Source organism: Prosopis cineraria, unplaced genomic scaffold (assembly GCF_029017545.1).
Source record: "Prosopis cineraria cultivar Desert tree isolate PC_DT_omini unplaced genomic scaffold, ASM2901754v1 PC14, whole genome shotgun sequence".
Lineage (NCBI taxonomy): Eukaryota > Viridiplantae > Streptophyta > Magnoliopsida > Fabales > Fabaceae > Prosopis > Prosopis cineraria.
This window is the reverse complement of record NW_026555345.1, coordinates 670,833-683,668: the sequence shown is the minus strand read 5'-3', so window position 1 is coordinate 683,668 and position 12,836 is coordinate 670,833. Positions and strand designations below refer to the sequence as shown.

Here is a 12,836-nt window from a genome sequence, read left to right as displayed (position 1 = left end):
AGCAAAAAGAACTTTAATTGATGTGATTAACAGAAATTAGAGAATGATAATTGATGTATAAAAATAGTGTTTTACATGACAATGTATAATTTGGCCCCAGTGTTTGCCATTAAATATATAGAGCTTAAGTCGTGTTTTTCTTTTCATGCAATGTCAATTAATTTTGTGTTCTTAACAAGATATCCTTTGTAATAGTAAAAAATAGTGGCCTACTCTTTTATACAGAATTGTAATATTATTATAATCATAATCCTTGTAATTATACCCGCTATTTATCTTTTTGTTAGTTTGTACTTTGCACAACAACATACCAAAACCAATGGAATTATTATAGTAATATGTAAAATTAAAAAATTAGTTATCTTTCATGTAAAACTATTGAATCCTCACTTTTCAATGCGACAATTAAATATAATATGTTGTGGATTGCATATAAATAAAATATATTAAGAGAACCTACTGTGAGTGCTCCTGTAATTATGTGAAAAATACAACTAATTCTATGTAAATTAGCAAGGTAAAAAATTTGCAAGCATGGCTAAAGAATAATTTAGATGTAATCTTTAACGGATTACATATAAACTCGTCACATAGAAAGGAGGCCCCTATTAGTAGCCAATAATTATATGAAAATAATTGTGGATTACATGTAAATCAATAAGGGGAGAAAAATTATAAACATGGCTGAGTAACAATTTATATGTAATCAACAATTTACATGTAATCTCTAGCGGATTACATGTAAACCCGTCACACAAAAAGGAAGGTCCTGTCAGTCGCCAAAAATTATATGAAAACAACTATAGACTGTATATAAATGTCATTGGTATAACATAAGGCAAAACCCTTGCACCTTAAGGCATAATTCTTACACCTAATCCAAAAGCCTTACACCCTAAGCTAGAAGCCTTGTACCTAAATTAGAAGGCTTGCACTAAAATAAGAAGCCTTACACCCAAGTCAGAAGCCTTGCACCTTAGCTAGAAGCCTTCCACCCAATCTAAAATTACATGAAAACTCCTAAAGATTACATGTAAATTAATGTTGTCATCACATAACACTTAACCCTTGCACCCTAAGTCAGAAGCCTTACACCTTAAGTTAAAAGCCTTGCACCTAAGTCAGAGTTCAGGTGTAAGACTTTTGGCTCAAGTTGTAAGTGTTTTGGCTTAGTTACAAGTCTTCTAATTTAGAGTGTAAGGGTTCTAGCTTGGGTGCAAGCCTTATAGTTTATGGTACAAGTATTCTAGCTTCAAATGCAAGGGTTATATGTAATGTGATGACAACATTGATTTACATGAAACCTTAAGGCATTTTCATATAATTCTACTCTCAGTGCAAGCCTTATGACTTTGGGTATAAGGATTCTGGCTTGGGTGCAAGCCTTTTAACTTAGGGCGCAAGGATTCTGGCTTGGGTGCAAGCATTCTAGCTTAAGGTGGAAGCCTTCTAGCTTCAGGTGCAAAGGTTATAAGTAGTGTGATAACAACATTGATTTACATGTAAACCTAAGGTATTTTCATGCAATTCTTCTCTTAGTGCAAGCCTTATGGCTTGGGTGTAAGAGTTTTGACTTAGGTGCAGGGGTTCTAGCTTGTGTGCAAGTCTTCTCACTTAGGGTGTAAGCCTTATAGCTTCAGGAGCAAAGGTTATATGTAGTGTAATGGAAATATTGATTTACATGTAAACTTAAGGTGTTTTTATGTAATTTGGCTGAGGGTGCAAGCCTTTTGGCTTAAGGTGTAAGCATTCTAGTTTCGAATATAAATGTTACGTGTAGTGTAATGGCAACATTGATTTACATGTAAATTTAAAGTATTTTCATATAATTTTGCTCTTAGTGCAAGCCTTGTGGCTTCAGGTGTAAGCCATCTCACTTAGGGTGCAAGCCTTTTGGTTTAAGGTACAAGGGTTATGACTTGGTTGATTTACATGTAATAAAAAGTTGTTTCATGTAATTTTAGGTCACTGACAAGGGTGTCCTCTCTGTGTCATTAGTTTATATGTAATCTTTATCTGTTTATATGTAATTTTAGGCCACCCATAGGGGCGTGCAATTTATGTGTTTCACTTGCATGTAATCCATGAATTACATGTAAATTATTCATCAAGCATGCAAATGCATTTTTTTCCATACTGATTTATATGTAAAATGCAATGGCTTTCAAGTAATTTTAGGCCACCCATAAAGGTGTGTAATCTGTGAGTTTCATTTACATGTAATCCCTAGTGGATTACATGTAAATTACTCATCAGACATGTTTACGCATTTTTTTTCCATATTGATTTACATGTAAAATGTTTCTAGTTTTCATGTAATTCTGGGACACAACTAAGGGATCCTCTCTGTGTATTTCATTTACATGTAATCCTTAAATTACTTAACAGGCATGCTCGAGCATTTTTCCCCTATCTTCATTTACATGTAATCAATGATGAATTACATGTAAGTTAATATAAACTATTCCTCATACACGCTCGCAAGTTTTTCCTCATATTGTTTTACATGTAATCTATGGTGTTTTACATGAAAATTAGGGTTATTGACTATTGAATTTACATGAAATTAGTCATTATAAGGGTAGAATTTTTGAAAAGTAACATTAGAGGCAAAATTGTGTCCATATTTGATATCCTAAATATGAAAATATTAATGTACATATACAAAGTCTATACATTGAATAATTTATACCAAGATGTGTCTAGTAACATTTATACGTTGAATAATATATAACAATATATGTATAACAAAAACTAAGTCGTCTTTCTAGCTTTCTTTCCTTTTACACCTCTATCACATTCTAATTCCTTCATGACTTCATCTTGCTTTTCATTCTATGAATGTGTTAATAGCCATCATACTACTTCAGCCTTATGTGTAGGCAAATCAACCTAAACAAAGTAATTAATATGTAATGTAAGTCAATGATTCTAGCCGTAAAATTATTATACATGGGTAATGCAACATGCTGTAGGCAATTCAAGGTTGTTAATGTACTTTGAAATAAGGCTATTATCCCTCCCTTAAAGCCAGCATATAATGAACATACCATAGTCATATCTACTCATAATGAGAATTACATCATCATATAAAAAATTCAATAATGCAAACAACATGAACATGAACATGTAATCAGCTAAAACACTTTACATTTTCTTTTGTTATAGAACCCTGGCAATTTTGAAGTCAATGAAAAGAATATGCATAAATTCTTTTGGGAACAAGTATGTAATAATTTTTGCAAAATGCAACTTGAAAAAAATGACACAGGAATAACAATTATATTGAGCTAAAACTGTGAAGCATATGTCAAAAACTAAAATGATATTGAAAGGTTACCACAAGTGTAATACCACTTGTTTCCCTCAATCTATCTTTCCTTAGATCAAATGCTATCCTATTAAACCATTAGTTATAGAAAGCATTGAATTTAGAAGGTATAGGGTCATGTCCCTCTTCACGAATGCATAAAAAAACCAATGATAATCTTTACACACAGGTGTAAAAATGATCTCATTAGAGGATAAATCATATTGAGATGGGTTGGAGTCAATTAATCTTTTGGGTCAATTGCTCTCAACAAACTTCCATATAGTACATGGTTCATTTGCGTGCACTTGATGTGAAGGAGCTTGTCAAAACTGATTGTGTTGACCCTTACCATTAGACTTTTACTTTGCTTGACATGTTGAGCAACTTTGATGACTTTACTTAGATGAGCAACATGTAAGCAATTTCTCTTTTAATACTTCATTAAATGAAGATATACATGCTTTACGATGCCTTTCATCTTCAGCCATTTTGTTAAATTGTTTCCTTTCTTCTTCATATAGACTTTTCCAACCCTTTCTTTCTTCATCTATAGCATTTTTTAAACCCTTCATCTTGCCTTTATTTTTCAACTCATGTGAATAAACATGCAATTTATTAAACTTTGAACGACATGCACCCCTTCCCTTAACCATGATTGTCAATTGTCAATGTTTAAAGTACAAGTCCTGCACAATTGTATAAGATAGGGTCATTTATTACTTGCCATTGAAGATAATTCAATGACAATGTAATCATGTGTGTTCTATGTGTTAGCATGATCATAGGCATATAATTATCTCATCAACATGTTAGTATGATCACACATAATTTTATGGTGTCACATGATGGTTACATATAAGGTAGGTAGGAGTTCTGTGTGTGTTAACAAGAAGGTACTAGTTCTGTCTCCAACAAAGGATGATTACATTCTACAAAAGTCTAACATTTTGACAATTTAAAGAGGAGCCATTATAAGTAAATGAAAGGGATGGGAAAGTAAGCTTGTTTTAGAGTTTGTTGCAAACAGCATCCCAAGGAATATTCAATTAGCAATAAGAAGCAATAAAGTGTGACTATCATTAATAAGATACAATATAGAAAAATCCTCCTAAAAATTCTCATATTGTGCTAGATGATACATAAGCATGTTATCTAAATGATTCAATAAAAATTGATTCTCATTGAATTGAAAAAGCATCCAAAATGATCTCTTATCGTTGACATGTTTTTTACTAATAGGAAAGGGAATTTAAGCAAATTACAACTCAAGGAATGCGATTGCAATTAATCTACCTAGTTGGACTTTCAATTTTCTAATTTTATACTTGTCAAACTATTCAGGACTTCTGATATTCTCATTCTGCAAGTATATACACACTCCATATACACTTGTTCCAGTAATAAATATAGAACGTTGTATTAATTTTACATGAAAATCGGTACACATAACAGGTAATTTCACACACCCAACTTTATTTATGGATTATTTTACATTAAATTTTTAAAGAACACTGGGTTCGAACAATTGTATATTTGAGGTTAATCTCAAATACGACTAAGTTTATATTGCGTGAGGAAAAGAGGAAGCAATTGAGAACAATCAGAAACTAAAACCATGCTCACTCAAACAAAATGAAAGATTTAACACACAATATGTACCTAATCGTTGTCCCTTGAGTCACCAGTACTCTAAAGTAGCTCGAAATTCATCGCTGAAGGGTCGTTGATCACAAGTTATCTGATTAAGGCATTGTGCGAAGAAATGGGATTTTCTTTCTTGAAACTCATTGCTCACAACTCACTCACAGCTCATATTGTCGTTGATAGTCCGTTGAAAACATTCCTTGTCATCTTCTCTTGTTTAACTTGCACAAAAAAACCAAGTATAAAGTGGTCTTTGTTATCAAATTGCTTTGTTATGATAAGAATATTTTAATCCAATCAAAATTTATTAAATAAATAAAATATAAAATTTGAACCTAGAGATCAATTTTCTTTTCAACCTCGTTCTTCTCATCAATTTTTCTTAAAATATAACATGAAATAAAATAAAATAAAATAAAATTAGTAACTATCTGTACGTGACAAAATAGTCTCACTTGTAGGCTCGTTTGATATTGAGGTTCATCATTAGATCTCAGTCCATCCCTACTCTCTGCCAATACCTCTCTCCCGCTTCAGATCGGAGGGAAAAAGAAAAAGAGGTACGTTTCTCCCACTTCGGATCCCCCCCCCCCCCCAAACGGAGGCAGTTTTACAAATCTTCGATGATTGTAATGAGACGGCCCCTGAATCCGTTGATCGCGCAGAATTTAGCAATTTCAGTTCGATCGGATGTGCATGCTTTTGTTTGTGCAATTCTTGTCGATTTTAACTCCTTTTCTTATCTCTTTAGTTCGGGGATTCGCCGAAATTTTGGTATTATTTATCTGTTCCTTTTAGGCTTGAACACGCTTCCATCATGGAGCAAAGTATTTTTATTTTTCTTGGCCCCTATGGGGTTTGTTCACTTAAATAGTGTGATAAAGTAAAGAGAAAGTTCATGGAGATCGAAGATTTGGTGTAGTTATTGATAATCGGCAAGTTTCGTTGAGTTCAGCCTCTTAGTTGATTAATGATTCACTTGATTGAATAAAAGCTTTTGAAATCCTTTCTAGTTTCACAACTAAATAAGATGTAGTATAACTGAAAAGTTTTGTAATCTTGGACTCGAAATTACATGGGAACTGTGTTCTTCTGCTCAGAATTAGTTCTTTAACTTGTTTTGGTATTGTGATTTCCCTCTTTCTTTAATCATAAATCATTACTGAATCAGTATCCCTTTAATATTGGCTTTTGTTTAAAAATGGTCGTGTATTGATTTTTATATGATTGCTCTGTTGTCTCATAGTTTCAAGTTCAAACATGGGTGTGGCTCAAAACAATCTTGATTTGGAGGAGGGAACTTTGGAGATAGGAATGGGTATGTCTCATATTAGTTAACGACATGTTTTTTTTCTTATTATTTAAATGTTAAGGCTCTTGGTACATTAAGTACTTCTTAATATGAAATTATTTCTCTTCATCAAAAAAGATTGATGTAAAGATGGTTGGTTTGATATTGATAAACTGTGACTTTGTCCTTATTCCCCCTAATTTATTTTTGGTTTCAGAATATAGAACTGTATCTGGAGTCGCTGGACCATTGGTCATTCTTGACAAAGTTAAGGTAATGTTTGTACTCTCTTCTATCCTAATTGTACATGTAATTTGGGCTTTATCAATAGGGATTCCTTGGTTTCTGTATTCTATGATTGAGTTTTGCTCTGATCAACTACAACAGGGACCCAAATATCAAGAGATTGTTAATATTCGTTTAGGAGATGGAACTACTCGACGTGGGCAAGTTCTAGAAGTCGATGGCGAAAAGGCTGTTGTTCAGGTGATTGCATGTGGCATTTATTGTTGCCCATTATGGTTCATTTGGGAGGATAATTTCATACAAAATGAGGAGATACGTGGCCCATGTATTTGGGTTGATAAATGTATACTTAAGTAGTATATTTTCCTACAACTGAACGGTACTAAGATATCTTGTTACTTTTATAATTCCATTGATAAGAGGAAATGACCTTCTAACTGTTTAGTTTTGCAATCTACCACTGGAATTAATAACATTCAATTTATTTTCCTAAACTATTGGCCAGGTTTTCGAAGGTACTTCTGGGATTGACAATAAATTTACAACTGTGCAGTTTACTGGAGAGGTACAAATTATACTATATCTTCTCAAAAAGAGCATAGAATAATGGTTTGCTTCAATGCATATTATATTATGAGATTTTCCATGAAATTATCTGCTCTGTTAATTTATTTTACTTAGATCTGGACCTAAGTAATGTGTTTACTGATATCTTGGGAGTTATACTTAAATGCAAAGATTTTCTGTTTATAGAGTTGCACCAATCAATGAATGGTCTCTGAATATGTGCGTTTTTAATTATTATCTTAGAGAGAGAGAGAGAGAGTTTACTATAATCATTCCATAAGTATATCATAACTGCTGGGGAAAACTGCAGGTTGTGTAGTATCAACACAAATTGCATTTCTCGTAATTTAACACAAGCAATTGAGAATTTTATAATGGCCATTGTTTTGGTATGGTGCTTGATATATTTAAAGGAGACCTCAATATATAACCAGTTAAACCGATCTATGGGAAAAATATTCAGGAAAAAGGAAACTAACTTTTGAAAACTTAAGGAAAAAATGTGGTTTGCATATGTTATATCGTGCTTCTTGTTGCTGTAGTTTACTACTCTTGTATGTTTGCACTTTCTTTTTTCAGTGAACGTACTCTTGTGTTAAATTTGTTGTAGGGGGTTGATTTCTGTTGTCTGGGGTTGATTTCTGTTGTTTGATGCTTTCCAATGTGATTTACTTTAAATGATTAGTTTGTCCCTTCCTATATGGGAACTGAGACTGATATAGACCCAGTTACTAGAACAAGAGACAATGGAAGGGCAAAAAGGGAAGGAGGAGATTCAGAGAAGGAAGGGAGAAGTGAAGATAGAAGACAGGAGCATGTGAGATTATGCAAATGAAAAAAACTGGGCTAACCCTTAGAGGGCTTTATATAGAACCCAAAAGACAAAGAGAAACTAAAAATAGATGTTAAACTAAGAAAATAACAAAACGATAATTAACCTGACAACTGAAGTGTATTAAAAGAAAATAAATGTAACTTCCTAATGCTATTTCTTATGGTTAAAGTATGTCTTCCACAACTTTTCATGAGACTTGTCTTTTTAACTCTTGGCTCACTTTGTTTTTCATTTTACTTGTGTAGAATTAAGAGTTTTACTTTTGACCCCCGGCCTTCTTCCCTCATTCATGTTTGTAGGTGTTGAAAACTCCTGTCTCATTGGACATGCTTGGACGCATATTTAATGGTTCTGGAAAACCTATTGATAATGGTCCACCCATATTACCTGAGGCTTACTTGGATATATCAGGTAATTAAGTTTCTTGTGGGGTTATCTAGTTTAATTTCTCCATTGTTGCTTTACAAATTTATTGTTTGTTTTCTTAATATCTCCCCTTAATGCAGGAAGTTCTATCAACCCTAGTGAAAGAACCTATCCAGAGGAGATGATACAGACAGGAATATCTACAATTGATGTCATGAATTCCATTGCCAGAGGTCAAAAGATCCCTCTTTTCTCAGCTGCTGGACTTCCCCATAATGAAATTGCTGCTCAGATATGTCGCCAGGCTGGCTTAGTCAAGCGATTGGAGAAGTCTGATAATCTTCTTGAGGTATAGAGGATGTATTAAAGTGCATTTACTTTAATGTTTTAAGGGTCTTCACTTGCTTTAGATGGCTTGTATTTCATTCAGGTCTTCCTGGTTTAACTGCACCAACACTTTCCTGGCTGAGGCAATTTGGGCACTCATTGTTATTATAAGTACTCGAAGGAAAACTTTTGGCTATTTTGTTTACTAATACTTCTTGTTTATTATTGGATTGCACTGATATAGAATTTATTGCTGGTGAATAAGCATATAGGTGAAAGGTTTTGGGGCTTTATTTTTTATTACATTAGGAGGGTTTGAACCTTGGACCTCTTCCCACACTCTGTAGTCTATACCATCCATACCACCAAAACTTTTAAGGCTTCTATTATGATACTTTTATATCTCACTCTGCCTGAGTTGTTTATTTGTTAGGTCGCTTCTTAGTCTTGATTCATTTGTGAACAGATTTGGTCAGCTGAAATTGGATTGTTCTTGATGATTGTTTAACACTTGTGTCCACCCCACCCTGGCCGTGTTTTAACACAGCAGGTGGGGAACATTGCCCTTAAGTTCTTTTGTAGGATATGTTTTTTCTTATATCATTACATGAGGAATTGAAAATGTTAAATTAAAGGTCTCTCTCAGGAGTCATACTGCATTGATTCCCATCAATATTTATAATATATTTTTACTTGCTTGGCAGTCAAACATACCTTTGGAGTATCTAGTTTTCTAGTGATTTATGGGGCTGATTTTAAAACTAGCACCTATTAATCTTCTAAAATTCACGAAAATTGAAAATGTAATATTAACTGGGAAGGGTAGTCTGTGATTTGTGGTTCTGCTGTAATGAAGATGCTGACAAAAATAAGTTGAAATTCTGTATTTTTCTTGTACTATTGCTCTCTCTCTCATTTATTTAAATTTCTTGAAATTAATAAACATCTTCACTGCTTGCTCATTTTTAGAACTCATGACTCTTCTACATTGTGTAAGATCGAGAAGTTGGTTTTACCACAACACATTTTATCATTATTATGCAGGGTGGGGAAGAAGACAATTTTGCCATTGTGTTTGCAGCTATGGGAGTTAACATGGAGACTGCACAATTTTTTAAACGTGACTTTGAGGAGAATGGCTCGATGGAGAGGGTGACTCTTTTTCTTAATCTGGTAAACTTTTTAAACCAGAATGCATGTGTTGTGTCTTCTCTTTTAACTAAGAATTCTTTTTCAGAAATTATGTCTGTGTAGTTTACAAGATAACTAAAAAAAAAAATGTCTTGTGTGAATGTTATCTTGTGATAAATGCTTGTGACTTCTTGGGAATACTATTTTTTTCCTTTGGGTTTCAAGGATGCTACTGCTATATTTCAATTCAAATATTACAGAACAAGACTATACATGTATATTCTTACAATAGCATTGCATTCAGAACTGACATTTTTTCTTGTTAAGATGAAAGAAGTGTATATCTTAATATTAATAAAAGGTGTACAATTTTTTTTTAATATTTTTGAAACTGATCAGTGTAGATTTTTCGTTTTAAATTTTTGATCTAAAAGATTTTTAAAATACACCTTATTGTATTTTGAGGAACATAAGGTTCTATGAGTAAGAAATTTAATTGAGACACTGCTTCTAATTTTAAAATTCCAATTTCACAACTTGCATGAAGGAGCTAATCCTTAAATTTTCTGTTCATTGGCTGATGCAATCAACTACAGGCAAATGATCCTACAATCGAACGCATTATCACTCCTCGTATTGCTCTTACAACTGCTGAATATTTGGCGTATGAATGTGGGAAGCATGTTCTTGTGATACTCACAGATATGAGTTCTTATGCTGATGCTCTTCGTGAGGTAACATACCTTAAATTTTAATTTATTAGAAAGCAAGGCAACAAAAGGAAAGAGAATAAGATCATGAGAAACCTCTCACAGCCTTTGCCCTAATCTATTAAAGCCTTGGCCCTCAGGCGATTGTGATTTTTATGGATATCCATAGTTAGAAACAACATTGGATACTGTTTTCTCTCTGTCTTGAAGGCTGAAAAGGAAGTTATGAATATTTTATAGAGATTTCCAAAGAGTAATTTTGAGAAATATTGGCTACTATTTTCTCTTACCCTGGAAGGCTGAGAAGTAAGTTATATAAATATGGTGAGGAATTTGCATGAAACAAGCTGCTGCTTGCACGGTATACCATAGGTATCTGCTGCTCGGGAAGAAGTGCCTGGAAGGCGTGGTTATCCTGGTTACATGTATACAGATCTTGCAACAATCTATGAACGGGCTGGAAGAATTGAGGGGAGAAAAGGCTCCATTACACAAATTCCAATTCTGACCATGCCAAATGATGGTTAGGAACCTAAATAAATATATCTGCGTCAGCTATATTGCATAATAAGCTTTTAATGTTGGCATAATGTTTCTAAAATTTTGTGCAGATATCACACATCCAACTCCTGATCTTACGGGATACATTACTGAGGGGCAGATATACATAGATAGGCAGCTGTATAACAGACAGGTGGGATGATAGATCGAAGCTCTGGTACTGATGAACACAACTTGCCGGATTAGTCAGTGGACTTAACTACTATAGAGAATTTGGTTTTGAAAGTATCCCGATATTTAACATGGAAATTAACTGCGTTATTGGCTTGGTACAGAATTTTAATATTTTCCATGTATTATGGCTTTGGTGAACGTTGACTTGGTCATGTTTCACATAGCACATCAAGGTAGAATGCTGTGACATATAATTCTCTTCATATTCTAGGAAATTTATTATGAATCATCCTTTTTCATAAATGGAACCAGTTTTTCTGTGTCATGATTATTGAAGTAGGTGTCTGATTTGTATTAGCAACCTTGTAAATTGTTTAGCTGTATAGGCTTTATCTTGATTTTATCTACCGAAATTGACATTCGAATTTTTTGAATTCTGCAGATATACCCACCAATCAATGTCCTTCCATCACTATCTCGGTTGATGAAGGTAAGGATAATATTCTTGTTTCTTTGATGTCAAGATGCTGTCAGGTAACTAGTTTGTGATGTTTCGTGAAGAAAAAACTAATCGTGCTGTCTACGGTATTATTCTGATGACCTCTGCAGAGTGCCATTGGTGAGGGAATGACCCGAAGGGATCATTCTGATGTTTCGAACCAGGTCTAATTGTGCTCGAGTATCATATTTATTTTGCTTATTGCAAGTGTTTAACCATCTAACCCGTGATATTTTGTTTGTTTTCAGCTCTATGCAAATTATGCCATTGGAAAGGATGTCCAGGCAATGAAAGCTGTTGTTGGAGAAGAGGCGCTTTCATCTGAGGACCTGGTCGCTAATATTTGTCTCATTCTTTTCATTTGATAAAGTTAGCTTGACCTTGAAGTGGTATTAATGAGTTTTCCTTTTCTAACAGCTGTATCTGGAATTTTTGGACAAGTTTGAGAGGAAGTTTGTTACCCAGGGAGCTTATGACACCCGCAATATCTTCCAGTCACTAGATCTTGCATGGACTTTGCTTCGGATTTTCCCCCGTGAGCTGCTTCATCGTATACCAGCAAAGATTCTTGACCAATATTATAGCCGAGACGCCAGTAATTAATGGATTGGACTTTGACTTTGCTCGAGCATTTATCCCCTGCTCAAGCAGTTCTCCATGACCTTGGGAATTAATTTATTCCTTTGCTTTCTCGCCAAAAGTCGTACAAGAATAAAACTAATGAAGGTTAGAGTCTGGCTTGGTGCATCATATTTCAGCGTCCTGTCAGATATAAAACCACGTAGATCTTGAGATTCCGGTGTCATTTCTTTTGGGGAGGAAGTTTTAGTCGTGTTGTATTACCATGGCGCTATTTGTATTTTGGATTTTCGTTGCAGTTAGGTTTTGGTGGATTGCGAAGCCTTTCCATGTATGTTGCTTGTTTCATTGTATTATTCATTTTGTAGTTAAAATCAGGAGCGTTACTATCAGTTGGGCAATTCCTTGATGTGTTTATCTGCATTGTTATTGGTAAGTGAAACAAGTTTTTAACATTTCCTGTCAATTGAGGGGGAAAAAAATTCTGAACTATCCAAATTCTACCTGCCCGTTCCAAATGGGATTTGCACATTGCGCCAGTCCACTTTGCTCCGAAGACATTATCTTCATTATCACCCTCAAGATCCTAGATCGAATCTATGAGGAGTTTATATTGTTGAGTAGTAATTATTGGTTGTTTTTTGGGAATGAAT

At 34.0% G+C, this 12,836-nt stretch overlaps 1 protein-coding gene across 1 annotated transcript; it reads left to right on the top strand.

Moving 5' to 3' along the window:
- Positions 1-5,382: 5,382 nt before the first annotated feature.
- LOC129293179 (V-type proton ATPase subunit B2-like) lies at positions 5,383-12,649 on the top strand. Its single transcript, XM_054930987.1, has 15 exons — positions 5,383-5,517; positions 6,204-6,275; positions 6,466-6,521; positions 6,636-6,734; positions 7,000-7,059; positions 8,196-8,307; positions 8,403-8,611; positions 9,634-9,762; positions 10,317-10,454; positions 10,803-10,953; positions 11,042-11,124; positions 11,548-11,595; positions 11,715-11,768; positions 11,853-11,936; positions 12,022-12,649. Exons 2-15 carry the CDS (start codon positions 6,218-6,220, stop codon positions 12,205-12,207), a joined length of 1,467 nt encoding a protein of 488 aa, XP_054786962.1. The 5' UTR covers positions 5,383-5,517; positions 6,204-6,217; the 3' UTR covers positions 12,208-12,649.
- The last annotated feature ends 187 nt before the right edge of the window (positions 12,650-12,836 follow it).